Raw genomic sequence first — 22,793 nt, forward strand, 5'->3', positions numbered from 1 at the left:
TTTTTTGTAATCGGCTTTCTTTTTTGTATCTTTTTATTTTGATGTAATTTTAAACATACAGAAATACTATAAGAGTAGTTCAAAGAATTGTCATACGCCCTTCACCAAGATTCACTGATATTAACATTTTGTCCCATTTATTTTTCTTCTCCCTAAACACACACATTTGTACTCATATAATTTTATGTATATATTTAAACACATTCTTCTTCCTGAACTATTTGAGAACAGTTGCAGGTATTATACCCCTTACCTCTGAATACTTCCCTGTGGGTTTTCCTGTGATTAAGAATTTTGAAATCTGTGATTCTTATAGAATGTCTTGAAAAATTGTAGTACAGTTTTCAAAATCAAGAAATTAAATATCGATATAATATTACTGGATTTATAGTCCATATTCAAGTTGTCAGTTGTCTCAGTAATATCCTTTTCAGCTATATTCAGTACATTGTATTTAGTTGTCCTAAGTCATCTTTGATCTGCAACAGTTCCTCAGTTTTGTCTTTCATGAATTTGACATATTTGAAGAATGTAAGTCAATTCTTTAAAAATGTCCCTCGCCCTGGCCGGTGTGGCTCAGTTGGTTGGGGCATAGTTCTATCCCTGGTCAGGGCACATACCTAGGTTGTGAGTTTGGCACCGGGTCAGTGTGCATACAAGAGCCAACTGATGGATGTTCTCTTCCTGTCTTTCTCCCTCTCTTCCTTTCTCTCTAAAGTCAATAAGCATATCCTTGGGTGAGGAATAAACAAAAAGCCCCTAATTTGGGTCTGTGTGATGTTTCCCTGTGATTAGATTCAGGTTGCTTAGTTTTTGTAGGACCAAACCACAGTAATGACATTGTCTCCTTCGCAGTATTATGTTGGGAGGCACATGGTGTACCTTGTGTCATTGTGGGAGTATGCACATTGATCAGTTGGTTAAGAAGGCGTCTGCCAAGTTTTCCTCCCCCCAAAGCCCTGGCAACTGCTGACCTTTATACTGTTTCCATAGTTTTATCTTTTCCTAGTTAGAATCAGATGGTATGTAGGCTTTCAGATTGGCTTTTTTCACTTAGTTATATGCTTTTAAAGTTCCTCCATGTCTCTTCAGGACTTGATAGCTCTTTTTTTTTTTATCACTGAATAATATTCCATTGTCTGGATGATAGTTTTCCATTTAACTATGGAAGACATCTTGACTGTGTTCAAGTTTTGGCAATTATGAAGAAACATCCATGTGTAATTTTTGCGTGAACATAAATTTTCAACTCCTTTAGGTCAATACATACCAAGGATCACAAAACTATTTTAGTTTTGTAGGAAACTGCCAAATATTTCCAAAGTGACTGCATCATTTTATATTTCCACCAGCAGTGGATGAGAGTTCCTGTCGCTCTACTTCCTCATCAGTACTTGGTGCTGTCAGTGTTCTGGATTTTGGACATTTTAATAGGTGTGTAGTGTTGTCTTACTTGAATTTGCATTTTCCTGATGACATATGGTGAGGACCACCTTTTCAATTGCTTTTTCGCATCTGTATATCTCCTTTGGAGAGGTGTCTGTTAAGGTCTTTGGCCTATTTTTTCTATCAGGCTGTTTTCTTATTGTTGAATTTTAAGAGTTCTTCGTGTATTTTGGATAAGTCTTTTATCGAAAAATCTTCTGCAAACGTTTTCTCCCAATCCGTAGTGTATCATCTCATTTTCTTGACATTGTGTTTCACAAAGCAAAGTTTTTAATTTTAATGAAGTTCATCTAATCAGTTATTTTTTTCATGGATCATACCTTTTGTATTAAAAAGTCATTGCCAAATCATTGGCCACCTAGTTTTTCTCCTATATTATAGGAATATTATAAATTTTGCATTTTATGTTTAGGTCTGCTCCATTTTGAGTTTATATTTGTGAAAGGTGTAAGGTCTTTGTCTAGATACTCTTTTTTTTGCATGTGGATGTCCAGTTGTTTCAGCATCATTTGTTGAAAAGACTGTCATTTCTGCCCTGGCTGGGTGGGTTAGAGCATTGTCCATCCATCAAAAAAAGGTTGCGGGTTCGATTCCCCTGTCAGGGTGCACACCAAGGTTGCAGGCTCGATCCCCAGTCGGGGTGCATATGGGATGCAACTGATTGAAGTTTCTTTCTTGTATCCATGTTTCCCTCCCTCCGTCACTCCCTGTCTTTCTAAAATCAATGAAGATATCCTCAGGTGAGGATTAAAGTAAAGGGGAAAAGATTGTCATTTCTGCATTGTATTACGCTTGCTCTTTTATCAAAGATCCTTTGGCTACATTTGTGTGGGTCTATTTCTGGGCTCTGTTCTGTTTCACGGAATCTATTTGTCTGTTCTTTGCCAGCACTACACCGTCTTGATCACTGTGGCTTTGTAGTAAGTTGGATTGTATCAGTTTTAGGACTTTGTTCTTGACCTTAAGGTCACAAAAATTTCATCTTATATTTTCTTCTAAGCGTTTTATAGTTTTAGCCCTTAATAGTGGTTCTATCACCCATTTAATTTTTGTGTATGGTATAAAGTAAGGGTTCAACTTGTGTAAAATCACCTGAGTGTCAATACACCAGTGTATTTTTGGTTTCTGAATTCTGTTTCATTGATCTGAGTTTATGCCACTGCCACACTGTCTTAATTACTGTAGTTTTGTAGTAAGTTTCGAAATCAGGAAGCACGCGTCCTCCAACTTTGCTCTTTTTAAAGATTATTTTTTCTTTTCTGTGTTCTTTGCATTTCCATGTGAAATGTAGAATCTATTTATGCAAAAAAGTCACCTGGTATCGTGCACAGGGACTGTGTTGAGACATAGATCAGTTCGGGAGTGTTGTGATGTTGACAATGTTAAGTTTTTTGATCCATGAGCATAGGGTGTTTCTATTTATTTAGAACTTTAATTTTTTTTCAACACTGTTTTCAGGGTAGAAGTTTAGGACTTTTTTGCCTTGCATATTTGTCCAAATATTTGAGGGAAAAATAAAGATGCACATTGCACACGAGTATAACGATTACACACTGTGGGTGTAGCGGCATAATCCCGTGTATAATGTGCACAAAAACACTTGAGAGCAACATCAACATGCATAGCAAAATGCAGTCTTCATTGCCAGTGTATAGAAATAAAAAAATTTTAAGTTATTTTATTTTATTATTGATTGATTTTTAAAATTTTTTTTCTGAGAGAGAAACTTCAATTTGTTCTACTCCCTATGCCCTCATTGATTGATTTCTGTATGTGCCCTGACCTGGGATCAAGCCTGCAACTTTGGCGGATCAGGAGATGCTCCAGCCAACAGAGCCCCATCATGGCTTAGAAATAAAAATTTTTTAATGTTGATCTTGTACTATGTAATCTTCCTAAGAAGCTTGTTTATTAGCTCAAATAATATTTTATTGGATTCAAAACTTTTTCTGTATACATGATGTCGTCTGCAAACTTTTCTTTTTTTAAATTTTGACCTGAGGATATGTTTATTGATGAAAGAGAAAGAGGTGGGGGCGGGGGAGCAGGAGGTAGAGATCAAGACATTGATTGGTTTCCTCTTGTGTGTGCCCTGACCAAGAATCAAACCCACAACCCTTTGGTGTCTGGGTTGATGCTCCAGCCAACTGAACCACTTGGTCAGGGCCGCAGACTGTTTTTTAAAAGAATTATTATATGTAGGTTTTATATGTGTAGAAGGTGATTTATGAAAATATCCTCCCCTTTAGGCCTGGGTGTAGAAGAAAGTTTATAACTCCTGGGATTTGGTGGATGTTTAAATCGCCGTGGCCCAGTGAGCTAATTCCTTAGCCATTGTGCTGTTTCACTTTCTCAAGAGAGACTGAAATGAAATCTGTTTTTTATTCTGTTTTAGGTCGCCGCTTTCCACAGAAAGTGTTCTTATCTTTTGACCAATCCTCTGTTGCCCGACATCCTCATTTTAAAATGGACTCTGAGAGCCTGGGTGGTCTGTGTCCCAAAGTTCTCTTCCTCACTTTCCTAGTTAGAACAGCATCCCCAGACCCTGTTTTCTTCTGCCCTGGTGCCTTTGCCCATGGAGTGTCTCAGCCTGGGTACCTTCTGCCCTTCTTTGCCTAGTCCCCTCCTAATTGAGCCTCAATTGTGTACCCTAGACCAGGTCAGGTTTCTTGTGTTGTGGCTTCTGATATGTTTGTTACATATGCTTTACTTCCACTTGGCTCACTTCTCAGGTTTAAGTTTTTATTTGTTAGCTGGTGCATAGTATCTGTTGACCCACTGGTTTGGGAGCTCACAGAGCCACAGATCATGCTTTGTTTGCTGAATTGTTAGCACCTTGCATAATATCTAGCACACAGTAATAGATGCTCAATGATATCTGTTGTTTAATTATTGAGGTGGGATGTTTCAGAGGTATTGTCTCAGCTCCTGGATATCTGTTTATGCTGCTAATATTGTTTAGCTAGTGGTTCACCTGGTATCCATAAATGCTTAAAGGTTTTGGCAATGCTGATCATAAATGACAATATCATTTTGTAATAAGAATGTTTGGCAGGTATGGTTGGTATGTTGGCTTCAGTGATACTGCTATTTTTAGTTGGGTCACACTGCCTTTTATTTGGTATTCTATTTTTGTGGGTCTGATTTGGTTTTGGTAAAAAAAAAAATAACAAAACTTTTTTAACTCAGTCTCTTGGAGAAGGCTAACTGGATTATAGTAGTGGGATATAGATGCCTTCACCGAAACTAGGATTTCCAGTAGAGCCAGCGTTACTGTTTGGAAGTAAGGCTTGGGAAAACATCCTGGTGAGGTCAGCTCTCCTTTATTTCAGAGGACTTCTGGTTACTTGGATTAAGTGCTATCTGTAAGACTGGGCTCATGGGATTTGTATTTTGCCAGAAGAGAAATAGTTTTTGTTGTTAAGAAGAACACTGGGCTTCACTTGCTTCTGAAGCTTTGGTTTTACTAATGAGGTAGCATAAAAAGAATATGGGAGGATGGAGAAATTATTTATTACTTCTGTAAAACGTGCCTTATGGCCACAAGCCTACATTGTGAAGTACGTACTAAGATTGGGCAATGGAAAATTTCAGACTCTCCGTATGTGCTCAAGGACAGTTTGTAGGCATTGCACGACTCATTTAATTGTCTTTTTATGGTCAGTCACCAGCACAAATGATACCCTTACTGAAAGTGTTAGTAAATGAACAAGAACTCATTCCATATGTAAGAACACATGTATTTCCAAAGATACATTTCCCCCTCATGTTAAGAGGCATGTACTTTGGTCATAGGGTTTGTTGTTTCAGACAGAGACTTAATGTGATTGATCCAGTGAGTCAGTAGCTGGTGTGTGACTGAAATCTTTCCTCTTGAGTGAGCTTGTCTCTGGTCCCAGCTGTAGAGCAGGCCGGGTGCCGCATTTTACATGCCTTTGATTTCTCAGAAGGTGATGAGCTTTCCTAAATGGAAAATTTTGGAGCTCAATAGGTTCGTCATGGTTTAGATTTGGTGAAAACATGGAATGGTGAAGTAAGATTAGATGTTGAAGACAAATTTTAAAAAGGCCTAGGATTATTAAAAGACTGAAAGTAGCTTTGTATGCCTGTCTTACTGGTTGAATTTTATTTTATTTAGTTACAAATGAATAATTCTGATATATAAATTACCTGAGTTCATTGTTCTTTTTAGACAAATGTATAAAGCCATAGTCTAAGAAAATTCTTTTTTTAAAATTAATTATTTTATTGTTGTTCAGTTATAGTTGTCTGCATTTTCCCTCCACCACTCCCTTCCACCCCGGCAAATCCACCTCCCTCCCTTGCTTCCACCCTCCCCTTGGTTTCGTCCATGTGTCCTTGATAGTTGTTCCTGAAAACCCTTCCCCTCATTATCCCCTCTCACCTCCCCTCTGGTTACTAGAAAATTCTTGATTTAAAATCTGATTTAAAATTTTTTAAGTATATGTTATTGATTTTGGTCTTGCAGTTGCCCCAATTTTTTTCTCCCCTTTATCCCCCTCCTCCCTGTACCCCCAACCCCCCAGCATTCCCACCCATCCTTAGTTCATGTCCATGGGTGGTATATATAAGTTCTTTGGCTTCCCCATTTCCTATGCGATTCTTAATCTCCTCCTGTCTATTTTGTACCTACAATTTATTCTTCTTATTCCTCGTACCTTTTCCCCCATTCCCCACCTCCCCCTCCCCACTGATAACCCTCCGTGTGATATCCATTTCTGTGATTCTGTTCCTGTTCTAGTTGTTTGCTTAGTTTTCGGTTTTGTTTTAGGTTCGGTTGTTAATAACTGTGAGTTTGCTGTCATTTTACTGTTCATAGTTTTGATCTTCTTTTTCTTAGGTAACTCCCTTTAACATTTCATATAATAAGGTCTTGGTGATGATGAACTCCTTTAACTTGACCTTATCTGAGAAGCACTTTATCTGCCCTTCCATTCTAAATGATAGCTTTGCTAGATAGAGTAATCTTGGATGTAGGTCCTTGCCTTTCGTGACTTGGAATACTTCTTTCCAGCCCCTTCTTGCCTGCAAGGTTTCTTTTGAGGAATCAGCTGACAGTCTTATGGGAACTCCTTTGTAGGTAACTGTGTCCTTTTCTCTTGCTGCTTCTAAGATTCTCTCCTGTTTAATCTTAGGTAATGTAATTATGATGTGCCTTGGTGTGTTCCTCCTTGGGTCCAATTTCTTTGGGACTCTCTGGGCTCCCTGGACTTCCTAGAAGTCTGTTTCCTTTGCCAGATTGGGGAAGTTCTCCTTCATTATTTGTTCAAATAAGTTTTCAATTTCTTGCTCTTTCTCTTCTCCTTCTGGCACCCCCATGATTCGGACGTTGGAATGTTTAAAGTTGTCCCCCAGGTTCGTAAACCTCTCCTCATTTATTGCATACTTGTTTCTTCATTCTGTTACGGTTGAATGTTTATTTCTTCCTTTTGTTCCAAACTGTTGATTTGAGTCCCAGTTTCCTTTCTTTCACTGTTGGTTCCCTGTATATTTTGCTTTATTTCAGTTTGTGTAGCCTTCATTTCTTCCTTCGTTTTGTGACCATAGTCAACCATTTCAGTGAGCATCCTGACTACCAGTGTTTTGAACTCTGCATCAGGCAGGTTGGCTATCTCCTCATCGCTTGTTTTTTTTCCTGGAGTTTTGATCTGTTCTTTCATTTGGACCATATTTCTTTGACTCCAGGCACCTGTTGCATGGTAAGGGGTGGAGCCTTAGGTATTCACCAGGGCGGAGCAACCCTCTTTGCTGTGCTGTGGCGCTCTTTGTGGGGGAAGGGTCAGTGAGGGAACAGTGCTGCTTGCTCCACTCTTGTCTCACTTCCCTGGCTTCCCACAAGCGGATTGTGCCCTTTCAGGTGCTGATTCCCAGGTGGGTGGGTTTGTGTATGTTTTAGGACCCTTTGGATCTCTCCAATGAACTCTGCTGTGAGGCTGGGAGTTTCTCCCACTGCCACAACCCCCACAGATTTTTTACAGCCAGGGGTTTTGAGTCTTTAGTTTCCCTGTACCGAAACCCTGGGTTTCATGGTCTGTCTCACTCCCCTGTTGTTCCTCCCAGCTTATGTGTGCGCCGGTGTGGGATCACCTGCGCGTTCTGCCACCTTGCCTGCCCAGTCATCCAGCCTCCACTTTGCCACAGGTCCTTTCCCCTGGCTGCCCCGGTCTGCCCCTCCTACCTGTCTGGATGAATATTTCTTTAACTCCTTTGTGTTAGACTTAAATGCAAATGATTTTCTGGCAGTTTTGGGTGTTCTTTGTTTTTAAATTTGTGTTATCCTTCTTTTGGTTGTGTGAGGAAGCAAAGCATTTCTGCCTATGCCTCCATCTTGCCTGGAATTCTCTAAATTTTTGTAAATGATCACTATTTAACTTGTGTCAATCTGTTGTGACTCATAAGTGTCCTAAAATCTGACAAGCACATAACATGTATAAAAATGATTAATTACTAAATAATCACTTCATTGTTAGACTTCTCTTTCGTTGGTGACATATTTGGATAAAAAAGACGAAGCCATATAATATCCAGATATTATGATGTGTCAAGGTAGAACTATAAACTAAAACTTTTGAAAGCTTTGAAAAAGAAACTTGTATTTAAAACTGCTGTTTTGAAAAGAAACTGTTGCTTCATTCGAACATTATATCATTTTTAAAAATATTGTGTTAAGAATAGAAGTCCTAGCTTTTGGCTTTCAGCTTAGAGCAGGCGTAGGTGCAACTTTGTTCAGTCTTCCTCTGGGGTCCGTCCCACACCAGCTGCCTCCAAGGTTTGACCCCAATGGGATCAAAGTCATGTATCTGAAGTGCACTGGTGGGGAAGTCGCTGCCATGTCTACTCTGGCCCCCAAGATCAGCCCCTTGGGTTTGTCCCCAAAAAAGGTTGTGATGACATCGCCAAAGCAACTGGTAATTGGAAGGGCCTAGGAGTACAGTGAAACTGACCATTCCGAACAGGCAGGTCAGTTTAAGGTAGTGCCTTCTGTCTCTTCCGATACCATTGAAGCCCTCAGAGAACCACTGCAAGTCAGAAAGAAGCAAAAAAACATTAAGCACAGTGGGAGTATCACTTTTGGTGAGATTGTCAGCATTGTCTGACAGAGGCGGCAGCTATATTTAGCTAGAGAACTCCCTGGGACCACCTAAGAGATCCTGCGAACTACCCAGTCTGTGGGCTGCTGTGTCGATGGCCGCCACCCTCATGACATCATGGATGACATCAGCGGTGGTGCAGTGGAATGCCCAATTAGTTAAGAACTACACAGGAAAATATTTCAATTAAAAATCACTTGACCAAAAGAAAAAGTCCTAGGTTTCTGAATTTTAATGGTAGTTTTAAAATTTTTTATTTATTTTTTAATCCTTATCCAAGGATATGTTTACTGATGTGAGAGAGAGAGAAACATTGATTGGGTGCCTCCTGTATGTGCCCTGACCAGGGATTGAACCCTCAACATTTTGGTTTACTAGATGATGCCCCAACCAACTGAGCCACTTGGCCAGGACTTTTTGTTTTATTTTAGTATTCTATATTGCGAATCACCTGGAGTAGGAGTGGAATTTTGAGGTCTTATACACATAAAAAATAATTGACCATACTGTGTTAAAGTTTGAATTACCCTAATTCTTTACATTATTTTAAATATATTTGAGTATTCTATATACATTGTAATATACTTCTAATTAGTTTATAAAATTGAAAAGTAATACATGAACATTCATAGTACTCATTTCAGGTAACACAGAAGAGTCCTCTTGGCCTCCTGTTCAGAGGCAGCAACTTCAACAGTTTCCTGACACAATCTGCTAACTAAAACATACTGGGTTTTTGTTTGTTTGTTTTGTTTGTTTTTTGTTCTTTAGAGAGGGGGGAAGGGAGGGAGAGAGGGGGAGAGAAACATCTATGTGAGAGATCAACGTTGATGGGTTGCTTCTGGCATGAGTCCCAACTGGGGACCAAACCTGCAAACTAGGTATGTGCCCTGACTGGGAGTCGAACCCATGACCTTTCAGTTTATAGGACCACGCTCCAGCCACACCAGCCAGGGCTAAAACATACACTTGTTGTTGGAATAGCGTTGTTCTTAAAACTTTTGTTACATTTATTATTCTCCTTTTTGTTGTTTTTATTAAAATGCTTTTGGGGATAATTATATGTATTTTTTAGTAGAGAGATATTATTTGTAATTGAGTTATATGGTTGCAACTTATACAAAGTAGAATATGTGCATTTTTATTATGAGAATGTGGTACTGGTGGTAGTACTAGGCTGAGTGATAGGGATGGGTGGTGGTTCTTCAAAGAATATCAGCATGGCTCTTTGTGAATGAGGTGCCTTACAAATGAGGTTTCTTGATTGGAAGGCACACTTCATGCCAGAAAACAACCCTTCCATGTTTGGAGCTGGAAAATAAAACCACATATAGACCTAGTATTAATTAGGGTGTTATATTGTGAGCGAAGGTCACATTGTTAACAACCTTAGGTATCTAGTGAAAACATGAGATCATCTTTAGAAACGATTAGCATGCTGAAAACAAAAACAGTATTCATGGGCTGATTTCTTTTCTCCTTTTAAATTCCGGCTTGCTTTATTGAGTTCCAACAGTTTTTCTTTTTGGCTTTGGACTCTCCCTGCGCCTCCACAAGGGGGCAGGTGAGGGAAGGGAAACTGGAACTGAGATGGACCTGGTTTGAGTCTCATTTTTATTCATCCATCGAGTGGAGTGATTTTTCAGAATCCAGCCAGCAGATTCTCTTTTGAAACAACTAGCAAGGCCCCCCTGCGCTTCAGATGCAGGATAACATCAGAGATCTAAAAGGGGGTTTAAGCAGTAAAATTTAAAAAATGGTTTCCAAAGCATTATCACTGCCTTTATTGTTTTTCTGTTAATGATTTAGGCTTTAATATTTAAGTTTTTCAAGATGCGGTTTTGAATAACTTGTTTCAGCTTCTCACGCATTGATAGGAATGTAGCCTAGTGGGTGTATGTCAGCTGGGCGTTTGATGAACTGTGGGATGGGTGGAGTTACTGTCTTAGGCCCCGAAGCTTTCCCAATTCTGAAAGACCTTGGTTACCATGTCACTGTCATTGAGTGAATTATGCTCATAAACTCTTAGAAATATATTATGGTCACATGTGTGTCAAAGACAGTGTTCGTTTAGAAGTATGTTTGAGGATCAGCTTTAGCTCAAGCGGTTATTACTTCGTCATGGCAGACACTAGAAGTATGTTCGATGTGGAACACCTGAACACCATAAAAGTTGGTTTTTTAGTCTGCCGGGTTTTTAAATGAGCATCAGTAGAGTTTTATGTGAACTGATCATTTCTTTGTGTGGAATTGATATTTGGTTACTCTGATGGGAGTTTTTCTTCTTCCGTGTGATGTATGTTTGTTCTTGAATATATTTCTTTTGAGGAAATGCTGTTTTTCCAAGTAGACTATGTGAGGCTCATATTGGTATATGTGGTTTCAGCTAATACAAGATGTTGACAGGGAATGATAGGATAAACATGCAGATATTGATTTCTCTTGTTTGGTATATATTTTAGCATCTGTTTTGCATGAGTGTTCTTTCTTCTGTCACCACCATTAAGATCTCTGATCATCAAAGTTTTTGTATTCCTACAGTGTGCCATATCATTACAATGACACTGTTATCTTACATTCCTATAGCATTCTTTTTTTCAGCACTTAATGCCTTTTATTCCTAAGCTTCATGCATGAATTATGTAGCATATGTGAAGAGGCTTAAACTGTTTCCATTACATTCTTTCTGGATGGCTCCTGTTATATTTAGGGTATATTTATACTTTAGACAAAGTAAGAATGTTATTGTTGTTGACCTTGACACCAGATAACTGGGCAGACATTATATAGCCATGTTTGAATCCTCACAAAATGTTTTGTTAAAGCCAACGGAGTCCTGGCGGGAGACCCTTCTGGACAGCAGAGTCATGGAGCTTTTCTTTACAGTAAGTTGTACCTTTCCTCTGAGTACCAAAGGCATCAGGAAGGGCCACTGAAGGAGTGCATGCTTCTGTACTTTTCTTAAGTGAAAGCACACACGTTGCTTTTGTCCTGTAAAGCCTTCTAATCAATGTATCTGCTGAATCAGAAATTACATAGAAATGTTCTTGCTAATTTATGAAAGTGTCTTGAATTATGAAGGGCTTAATATCCTAGAGCTGAAGTTCTCCATCATTTTGGTCTCAGGACCCCTCAGGACTCTTAAAAATTATTGAGACTCCAAAGAGCTTTTGTTTATGTGGGTTCAGCTATTAATGTTTGCCATATTAAAAATTTAAACTGAGAACTTCACAAAATCATTTATTAATTCATTTTAAAATAATGATACCAAACCATGACGTACTATTTTAATGAACAAATAGCTATATTTTTGAAACCAAAAAAAATTTAGTGAGAAGAGTGGCATTGTACATTTTTGCAAATCTCTTTAATGTCAAGTTTAATACAAGGCAGCTGATCTCATCTGCTTCTGTGTTCAGTTGGTTGCAGTATTATACACCATGTATATAGCCTTGGGGAAGCTCCCCTTGTGTACATGTGTGACAGCAAGGATGGAAAAGACAAATACTGTCTTAGTATTGTAAGAGAATGTTTTGCTATTCGAGACAACCAGGCAGGGTCCCAGCAACCCCTAGGGATCCCTGGACCACATTTTGAGAACTACTGTTCTAGATTAATGTACTTTTTAGGTATGAATTATCAGTTATGGTTGAAGTTAGGGTTATTGCATACACTTTATTTGAACTATAACTTTAACTAGTGCTGTTTCTTATTTGCTAAATGTAAAGAAGTAAGCATTACGTTTCATGTTTGCCCACAACTACAGTATAGTAGTCGGGAGCTGGGGAAAGATGTGTGTGTGTGTTGGAGGCTGAGTGCTTTTACAGCATGAGCGTACAAGTTAGTCCTAATGATTAGGGCCACGTTCCATATAACGATCAATTAAAAAAAGACTATATTGCTTAATTCCAAACAGTAATTATAATTTCTTACCTTTTCATATTCTAAAAATAGCATTTACTAATGTTAGAACTGTGTTTCATGGGTGTAAATAAACATTAAGGTATTTTCTCTGGAACGGTTCAGAGTAAGCATTACTTTTATTTTTTTCTTCGAGTCAGAAATAATTAAAAACACTGTCAATATCAAAGGGGTCATTATAGCTAAACTGAAAAATCCTGTTGCCTGCCTCATCTGGCAGAAAGCGTTTCGATACGGATCCAAGATCAGTTGTTTGTGTTGCTCGTTTGGCTGAAAGGAGACCAACTCCAGCAGTTTGTGCAAAGGTGGAAAACTTGCTGGCAGCCCTGGAAATGGCGGCTCCAAATCTGAACAGCTGTCTCCACAAACCAGACAGCTGCTCCTGTCAGCTGTGAAAGAACCACGTTTAAATAACTTTTGAATTTCAAAGTTAACCCTTTTTTACTTAGTTATTTTAACAACTTTGTGTTTGTGGCCTCTTACTTTCATTAAGCAGTTTATAAACAGTTTAAATTTTATTTAGAAAAGTGACAATCACTAATCTTTTTTAAATTTCAGTTTTTGTTTATTTTCAGTTATATGAATTTATTACCTAATTAAAAGCAGTTTTCCATGAGATATTGCTATTTCTGTATTGAGTAAACATAAATATACTGTTATGGAATCAAGATGAAGTACATTGATTATCTGATTTTAGGAATACATTAAACCTAAAGTATTTATTTGCCCCTCCGAAGTTCACAGACTTCTCCATTTTTCTCTCTTCCATAAGCTGTTGGAAAAACCGTCTTGTTAATTCTTCCTACCTCTTTTGTCAGATTCTTTCTGGTCTCATTTAGGATTTCTTCTTTCTGTGCTCTTTGCATAAATAGTAGTGTTCCTATGTCAGTTCTAAACTTTGCTCACTGCATACACTTTGGCTGAAAGTACACTTTCCTTGGGCTGCCCCTTCCCCACATAGGACCTCAGGCACCACTTCTACACTGATGACTCCTAGGTCTATATTCAGCACAGGCTGCTCCAGAGTCCAGGGCCCTATAATCCCAGTGCTTACTGGAGGTTTGGATTTGGAAGGCCCACAGACATCTCGGGGTCACTGTGTTCCATAGAAGTCATCACCTCATTCACTGGCTCTCTCTCCCCCTGGTCTTCATCCTTATCCTGACTCACCATTCACCTCTCTAGGTGTTCTGCTAGACTTGGCTTTTCCTTATCTCTCTGCTTTTTCCCTATTTGGGTGATGAATTGAGTTTTCTTTTTTTTTTCTTTTTAATTGTTGTTCAAGTACAGTTGTCTCCATTCCCATCCACCCCTACTCATTTAATACCGACATTGGAAGAAGGGCATAAATCTACTATATTATATAAGAATTGTTGGTTCATTGTGGATTTTATGTGGCTCATATTTCAGAGAATGGCATAGGTAGGCTCTGAGGACAGTATTTTATTGCATAATAAGAGTTCTTTCATCAAAGGTATTCTTGTGATTCGTCACTTGTAGACCTGGAGCAAGCAACATTTTGCTATCTGGGCAGAGAAGAAACCTACTATTGTCCCAGAATGCATTGTATCCATTGATACACTGTATCCGTCAGTATCATGTTGAATGTTTGTTAGGTGCAAGGGCATGATGACAGAAAATTTAGTTACAGTTTTCAGACAAGGAGCTTCCGAATTGGATTGTGTTCAAAAAGTTCATGAATTAGAAGATGTGGATATAGGAATTTGTGTATTGTACTTTAAATTTACTGTATAAAACTTAAAATATAGACTATACTTTGAAGACCATTTGTGTTGTTCTGGACAGGGATTGGGAAACTCCTTCTGAAACGGCCCTTGAAAATATTAGGATGTGCTGGTCTCAGAGGCAGCTCCTCAGCTCCACCACTGTCATTGTCATACAAAAAAAGCCTGGACAGTTTCCTCCTCCCCCCACAAGCAGGCATTGTTCCAGTAACACTTTATCAACTGCTGTAAAAATGTGGAATTTGTATAGTTTTTACCTGTCTTGAAATATTCTTTGATTTCCCTCGCCTCAGCCACATAAAAATGTCAAAACCACAGCCATACAGAAATGGGCTGGAGGCCAGGTTTGGTCCATGGGTGGTGGTTGTAGACCGAAGAGGGTAACATACTTCAAACATGTCAGTAGATAAGTTAATTTTGTGACTTTTTAGCATTTTACATTTCTTAGTCCCCCATGAAGTTCTGGGATTAAAGCTTAATGGACTAAGTTGGTGAATAAGGATTTTTTTTAGTGTCTGTTCACTGTGTTTCAGCACTATACCAGTGAATACTTTAGAAACAGTCTGACTACAAGTAAGTATTAGGATTTGCAAAGTTAAAGTGAACATAACCTGGAACAAATAGAGAACTAAATGTTTAAAATTATGTTGCATTCAGAAAGCAGAGAGATTAGTGTAGGAAAAGAAGGGCTAAAGAATTCAAATGCTTGTGAAAAGTAGGAAATGGTCACAAGTAGTGCTTGCTTTGGCTGCACATACGCTAAAATTGAAATGATACAGAGATTATTAGCGTGGCCCCTGTGCAAGAACGTGTTGTATAACTATCACAATGTCTTTACTTTTTTCCTTTGCTGTTTCAATTGGTCAGCTCACAGAAATGAAGCATCTTTAAAATCTGAGAATATTAGCAACAATGTAAAATTAGGGAGCAGTATTTTGGGAGTACTTGCTTCGTAAGGAACGCTGTGTACCAGGTGTTTCACATCGATATATTGCATCACTGAAGTAAAGTCTAATTGAAGTTTAAAGTAGACTTAAATATAATTTAAATACCATTTTTATTTTAAAATATTTTAGCATTTATTAATGATGTAGGATAAAATGATACTGAAGCAAATTTTAGGCAATCTCAGAGTTATTGAGAGTGCTTTGTATCAATTGAATGAATGGGTGTCTAGAGATTCAGGGGTATATTAGTTTTCTCTATGTGCAACTGTTTACTTCCACTAAAGCAGCATCTGTATACTCCTAATTGAACTTGCCTGCTAACTTTAGCAAGGAGCTGTAGCGAGGCATAGCTAGCATAATACAGATGACTGTCATTGTTGCTGTTTTTAGAAGAAGCAGTACGTCTCGGTGGCTGGCATCTGTTTCTGTCTTTGTCATAACATACTGGACACAGTTCAATTTTCAAAATGTAGGTAGCCCTCAGTTAAAATTAATTAATATGTTTAAAATCATGGCCTATAATGTAAAGTGGACTGAGGAACATTCTCAAATTTAGTTTAATTCAGGAATTAATATTCTAGAAATAACCAGCTACTGTGAAGTTTTCTCTTACCTCATTTGGCATGATAGACACGTGACCCTTACAAAAGAAGAATTTATTTTTATGGATTAGTAATTCTTTCTAACAGGTACATCGAAAAATCAGAGAGGATTCGGATATGGCACAAGACTCTCTGCAGTGCCTCGCCCAGTTAGCTTCTCTGCATGGACCTGTCTTCCCCGATGAAGGAGCACAGGTTGACTACCTAGCACACTTCATTGAGGGCTTACTGAGTACTATCAATGGGTAGGTATACTTGCCCTTTGTCACTGAAAAAAGGAACTTTCAGGGGTTTTTTATATCTAACAGTGGTAGAAGAAAGAAGCTAGTGATTATTTTCCCCACTGTATTTTGAGTTATATGAGTAATTTGAAATTAATACAGGGACATGCCTTTAAAAATGAATAAATAGGTGATAATTTTTGCATGTTAGGAAATGAGTTACTGTAACTTGCCTTCCACCACCAGTAACACTTGTTAACCTGGTTTGTAGAATTGAAATTGAAGATTCTGAAGCTGTGGGGATCTCCAGCATTATCAGCAACCTGATAACTGTGTTCCCTCGAAACGTCTTAACTGCCATTCCAAGTGAACTTTTCTCGTCCTTCGTGAACTGCCTCACACACCTCACTTGTTCTTTTGGGCGAAGTGCTGCACTGGAAGAAGTGGTAAGTGGCCATTCTGAAGTACATGGTGTCTGTTGTTCACAAGGAAAGTGCTGTGCCTTTGTGACATTTCTTGTGACAAGTAATTTTCAGGCAGTGGTAGCTGCTGTTGAAATTGCATTTTTGTTTATATGTGCAAATTGTTTGGCAGTCTGTATTTGGAAACATGACTTAAAAATTTTGTGTATTAAAATCACTTTAGTAGATTAAATTTATTGGTCTCAAGATTTTAACTTTGTGGTAATTTAGTACCTGAATGTAGGAAATAGAATGAATGTTTATATTAAGAATTATGTTGAAAGCCTGTTTTAACAGTAGTGACTTTTTAAGTTTAAATCGTGCTGCTAACTTTGTGGTATGGTTGTGATTATGTATAACTTTATATATTAATTGAGAATTTAAAAAATTTGGACTTACCAGGAAATTATATAAGTATTATTTGGTTCAAATAATTGTAAACATACTTTTTTTTTATTAGACTGTGCTCTTTAATATTTTTTGCTATGATTTAATAGTATGTATATCTTGGTAAAATATACTTTACATTAAAATTAAGGCCAATAACCGTACTGAAGATGTTTTTGGTAAAATTTTTCAAATGTATATTTTCCAAATTTTTATATTAATTTAGAAAACATGTACAAAAACTCCTTGACAACACAGCTGCATTTGTAATAGTTACTGTAAATAACCACATTAGTCATGGGAAATCATTGGTTATTTTCCTACAAAGTATTTATTAAATTACAAAACTAATTTTTCTCTTTACGAATCAAAATGTGGATCTTTTTCAAGGACTGTGAGGGTTAAAAGTTTACAGCTATCTGTTAGAATTTCATGCTAAATCCTAGTTGAGCCCCTTGGTTGGGAATCTGGCAGTGTAGATTTGTAACCCTTAGCCTCTCAGAGATCAAAGAACTTGGGAATGACTGTGCTTATCTGGTTGGGCATTAGCAGTTTGCTCAGGGAAGGAACCTGTCCGGCAGATATTTGTATGTTGGAAAAAATGTATGTATTGGAGGAATTGAAACTTAACAGCATCATATGTGAGATTTGAGTTTCTCAGAGGGAAAAATTATCTTTTAAGCGTGGAAATACAGGGCAATTTTAAGTATTTAAACTTTATTCAGACCCTGTTCAGATTTTCACAGATTCTGAGTTAGTCCAATTTCCCTTATCATGGTTTTGTTGTACTTTGTTCCCCTCTTGGCTTGTGTTTTTTCTAAACCAGACAGATTAAACGGCACATTCACCTGATTTTTAGAAATAGAGCTGCCTTTTGGTTTCTGTTTGTAGGTTAAGGATGTTCCTAAACATTTTATAGAAGAATTACTGGAAGATCTAGAGTATTCTTGGTTTGCAGAGTTGAGAGTTTATTTATTTTCATCAGGAGACAGACAAGTTGGCAACAGTTTTTCTGCCAAGGTCTGACACAGAAATAGACACACTTTCTGAGCAGTGTGCTTGTTCCACAAGGAGGTGTGCTGTAGTTAGGACGGACCTGATGGGTTTCATTGAAGAAAAGTGTTACTTCTTTTCATTAATCAGTTTCTTTTAACTGACCTGTTTATGACATTTTAAAATGTTTTAAACAATGATGTGTTACCTCTTGAAAAAGGCAGCGGGAAGAGATTTGTGTAAAGCTTGTATGATTCACAGTAGCTGCGCTCGCTGGCCAGGTTGGTGAAGGCAGGCTGGGGCAGGGAGCACACCCGCATAGGGTGAGCTGCCCGAAGGCTGAAGGAGTCCTCCTCAGTGTCATCTCAGCCTTCCGCTAAGCCACACTGAAGCTTCTGAGACCACGGCCACATCACCTTGTTGCCCTGAGTACCCCATGATTGTGGTGCCAGCACATGATACTGAGTTGTTTAACCAAGGTGGAAAATGTGTAAATAGAACAATTGAGGGATATAAAAAACTGCTTAGGGAGTCAGTGTGGAAAAGAAAGATCATAAACTTTGGAGGGACATGGTACATTGTGAGCCAAATAAGCAATCCTGGGCAAATTGCTTCACCTTTGTGAGCATATTTCCTTGTTGGTATAGTTAGAATGATAACTTCTAATGTTTTATGAAGTGGATTAACTATATAAAGGTGCCTGTATGTGTGCACAGTAAAAGTGGAATAATAATGATAAATTTGAGTGCATATATCATCTGTTCTGTCTTACCAAGTAAAACTAACTTGCAAACTAATAATTTTAACATTAATTTTCTTTATAATTTTAATTTTGTGAAATGTTTTCTGTTTTTCTTTAATATCAAATGAGTTTCTTTTTCTGGTAGGAAAACATTCAGCATATACATTTGTTTTATTGTGATTCCTTTTAAAAAACTACATTTATTTAGGAACACATATAGGTTGTATCCCTTTTAGAAATTCAAGTCTCAGATCTTGATTATGTTGCTGTAGCAAGGGAAAAAAAGAGCATCTTGATGGAAAGAAAAATTCTGGATGCTTGAGTGTGTTTATGAAGCACCACGTCCTTACTCAGTGGCTTTAGCCTGTGTGTGAAGAGACTGTCTGTGACTGGTCCTCACCTTGCAGTGACCTGAAACAGTGCTCAAAGCTTTTAGCCGTGTTGTCCTTGGGTGTTAAAATTTATTGCTATTATTTGAGTGTTCCTGAAGCCAAGGATTTTTTCATTGCCCCTCGGATATCAAATAACTGTCTGTTGCTGGACTGAAGAGGTGAGAATGTTTGTAGAGATGAAATTATTGACTTTAAACAATTAAAATCCTAACAAAATAGCCCATATTATTATGCCAACTATTTTTGTAATATGTTTATTCCACAAACAAATGCATTTGAGTTGAGTCAGTGAAATTTGAAGAACATGTGACTCAGACCCAGTACTATGGTTTTTTTTATTTCTTTTGTCAGTAGAGAATTTTAATTTCAGTCCCCTGTAGGTTCATCAGACAGAAGCTACATAACATGTTGAGTTAATTGCATCAGCAGCCATCATGCTGCTTAAGCCCTGAAGCATATGAGTGTTGGGGTGTGTGGGGTATATACTAAAGGAGGTGATGGTGGATAAACTTTATAAAAGAAGAACTTTACATTAAATGTTAGTACATTTGTAGCCCATTATCAAGACCAGCAGGACAAGGTAGTAAAGAAAATGATACTTGATGAAGTTGTTAGAAGTTCATTATAGAGTGTAATGCCTACTTCATGAATGGGTGCACTTAAACTTCGGCAGTCTTAATTCTGTACTGGTTTCTTGAGCTCTATGGACAGTTACTGGGTTGTCCAAAAAGTTGGTTTGGTTTTTTCCAGATGATGGCTGTAGTAGCACTTAGTTGTCTTTAACTTCATTTGAAACAGTTTTGTAAGATTGTGTTGTGATGGCTGTCGTATCAGTATGCATTTAAAAAAAAATAATCAAAATTGATAGAAAAATACACAACATTTTTGGCACATTCTTTATTATTTCAAGAAAGAAAAGTGCAACAAACACAAAAAAATATTTGTGCAGTGTATGGAGAGGGTGCTGTGACTGATTGAATGTGTCAACAGTGGTTTGCGAAGTTTTGTGCTGGAGATTTCTTGCTAGACGATGCTCCACTGTTCGGTAGACAGGTTGAAGCTGATTACAATTAAATCGAGACATGACTTGACAACAATCAACATTATACCATGCAGGAGATAGCTGACATACTCAAGATATCCAAATCAATAAAGTTATTGGTGAAAATGAAAAAGTGTCTTTTATTTTACAGAAAAAAACATATGGACTTTTTGGCCAATCCAATGCTTTGTGGAAAGGAGATGTGATCAAAAGGAATACATTGAGGCCACATTACAAACTGAGCAGTGGGAAGCAAAGCTGGGGGACATTTCAGTGATAAGAGGGCAAGCAGTCACTGACTTTCTGGAATGGTGATGTCAGCACAATGCACTGAGCTCATGAGAGGAGGGACTGTTTGGTAGCCACGCTGTGCTCCCACCTAGCAGTTCTGATGGTACTGTGCAGAGCAAGACACCGGCCAGCCTTTATGGGCTTCCTCTGCCTGAAAGACCAAGGAAGTAAGTGAGACGCAGGGGTGTTTTTAAACCTTGCACATTTAAAGTGGACTTTTAAAAAATACTAACAGTGACTTTAGCTCTCCTATGATATTTGAAAGAAAATTGGTTACTATTACATCTTAAATATAGAGTCCTATTAAAAGAAATTTCTAGAAAATAATTTCAATGTTTCATTTAATTCTGGTTGGATTATAATTTTACCAGTGCTGACTTGTCAGCTCTGATTTTTTTTTTTTTTCAAACTGCTCCACCAGTCCTAGCACAGAACCACTGTTTACATTTTACAGTCTACTGGCACATGAGATAGTGTGTAGTGGATTTAGAATAAAGCTTATTTACTGTCATAACTGTTGTTCCATATGGTATCCTTTATATTTTTATAATACTAGCATTAGAAACATAACCAGATCTAATGGCCAGTGGTTCAAAATGAATGCTACAGTGAGGTAGAGAGACAGGATTGGCTTTCTACTCAAGTGACCCAGGGGAGTTCCTGAGGTGTCAGTTCAGTGGGAGTGTTGCTGGATTAATTCACTTCCATAAATATATACTGAATACCTACCACGTGCCAGGCACGGTATTTAATTCATATATACTCTTTAGCATTAAGAATTTGGAAATTTGTATGCATTTCCAAAAGGAAGACAGTATGTTAATCTAGCAGTGTAACATTTAAAAACTTTATTGTCAATCATAACTCAAACAAACGGTGTTTTTGTGGGGTTGATTTTTTTAAGTGGTCTCTTTATAGGACTCATTGAACAGCTGCACTGTTCGTCCACTAAATCATTTTCTCCTGAGGGATTTCAGAAGCCAGGAATACTGTCAGCTGCACAGGTATTCTGAAGTTAAATAAAAATCATGTGAGAGTGAATTAATTTTATTTTGTATTTGACATTTAAAAACTTCTAAATTCTTACTTTTTTAAAATGGGGAGTTCATGAAGGGTTTTTTTGTGCTGTTACTGCCATATTTGCCTTAAACGATACTGCTGTCCTAGGAAACGGACCTCAGTACTCACCCTTACAATCTCCGGGCCCGCGTCGTCCTGTCCTGAGAGTGGTCTGCTCTGTGCGGTTCAGGTGCTGTCTGACCTGCCAGTGGGCTGTGGGGGTTGTGCTGATGCCTGTAGAGTTTCAAATGGCTGTGAAAGATTTCATTTATATTAAGTAAAAATTTTGTATGTATATAAAAGTTATAAGAATAATAAAATGAACACCAGATAATAAATGTATACCAACCATCCAGATTAAGAAATAGTATATTGCCCTGGCTGGCCTAGCTCAGTGGATTGAGCACGGGTTGCAAACCAAAGTGTTGCCAGTTCGATTCCCAGTCAGGGCACATGCCTGGGTTGTGGGCCAGGTCCCCAGTGGGGGCCACATGAGAGGCAACCACACATTGATATTTCTCTCTCTTTCTCCCCCTCTTCCCCTCTCTCTAAAAATAAATAAATAAAATCTTTAAAAAAAATTAAAAAAAAAAAAGAATACCTTAAAAAAAAAAAAGAAATAGTATATTGATAGAGCCTATTCTTCCCTTAATATTTACCTGGAGTTTTTAACAAGCATGGTTTGTTTTTTTTGTTGCATAAGTTATTTCTGGCAAATGATTTTTTTCATCATGTTTGCAAAAGAAGGCTATGAGTAAATTTCCTGCCAGTATTGATGGACTTTTTCCCATTCTCTACGAGCTCTGATTGTGTAATATGGCAGCAGCACCCTCCAGATGGAAATTGGAACACAAGGTCAGAGATGGTCACGGAACTTCTTAAAGGTGGTTATTCCTTAGAATAAATTTTTCCATGTGAAAATTAGTCTTGAGACTAATTTTATATGAGCTGTGTCTCAATAGTTTTGAAAGCTAACTCATGTAATTTATATTTACATATGAAGACATTGCTAATGACCAAAGAGAGAGCTTCCCAATTTCATGGAAAAGATTTGGAGCTGTCATGTTGGTTATTTGCTGTTACTTTTAGAGAAAAATCTAATATGGGGTGGCTTATACAAAAACTTCATAGTAACTGTAGTACTGTTGTGGTTAGGAGTTGTTTTGGAGTTTGCAGCATAACAATTGGACTTAGAACTACTGTACATGAGATTTGTCTTCTATATAAGACTTACCTTGTACATTTCTGCAGTGTCTGATGTTAGGTATATACACACAATATATTTTTTAGACCCATTTCAGATTCACACCAAAAGTGAGTGAAAACAAAGAGTTCCTTATATCCTCCCCACTCCCCAAACACGTGGCCTTCCCACTATCAACAGATGGTACATTTACTACAGTTGATGAATCAGCACTGACATGTCCAAATC

General features: G+C 37.8%; 2 protein-coding genes and 1 non-coding gene across 7 annotated transcripts in view; 2 read left to right on the forward strand and 1 right to left on the reverse strand.

Annotated features, from left to right (window-relative positions):
- The window catches only part of XPO4 (exportin 4), a 111,930-nt gene that overhangs the window by 44,817 nt on the left and 44,320 nt on the right, over positions 1–22,793 (forward strand). For all 4 annotated transcript variants that reach the window (XM_024580749.4, XM_045188111.3, XM_045188112.3 and 1 more), the window contains 3 exons: positions 11,331–11,443; positions 15,861–16,018; positions 16,266–16,440. In XM_024580749.4, coding sequence (XP_024436517.1) covers positions 11,331–11,443; positions 15,861–16,018; positions 16,266–16,440 — 446 coding nt within the window. The remainder of the gene's footprint in view (positions 1–11,330; positions 11,444–15,860; positions 16,019–16,265; positions 16,441–22,793) is intronic.
- LOC112296236 (U6 spliceosomal RNA) lies at positions 14,960–15,066 on the forward strand. Its single transcript, XR_002973863.1, has one exon. It is a non-coding gene; the product is annotated as a U6 spliceosomal RNA (small nuclear RNA).
- The window catches only part of IL17D (interleukin 17D), a 95,874-nt gene continuing 92,299 nt past the window's right edge, over positions 19,219–22,793 (reverse strand). Inside the window, exons 5-6 of one of the 2 annotated variants that reach the window (XR_008426413.1) lie at positions 21,491–21,595; positions 19,219–20,453 (exon numbers count right to left, since the gene is read on the reverse strand). The gene's annotated coding sequence lies outside the window, so the exon portion shown is untranslated. Of the gene's footprint in view, positions 20,454–21,490; positions 21,614–22,793 lie in introns of both variants that reach the window. The other variant, XR_008426412.1, reaches the window with a different exon arrangement.

The sequence above is a fragment of the Desmodus rotundus genome, chromosome 3, assembly GCF_022682495.2.
Source record: "Desmodus rotundus isolate HL8 chromosome 3, HLdesRot8A.1, whole genome shotgun sequence".
Taxonomy (NCBI): domain Eukaryota; kingdom Metazoa; phylum Chordata; class Mammalia; order Chiroptera; family Phyllostomidae; genus Desmodus; species Desmodus rotundus.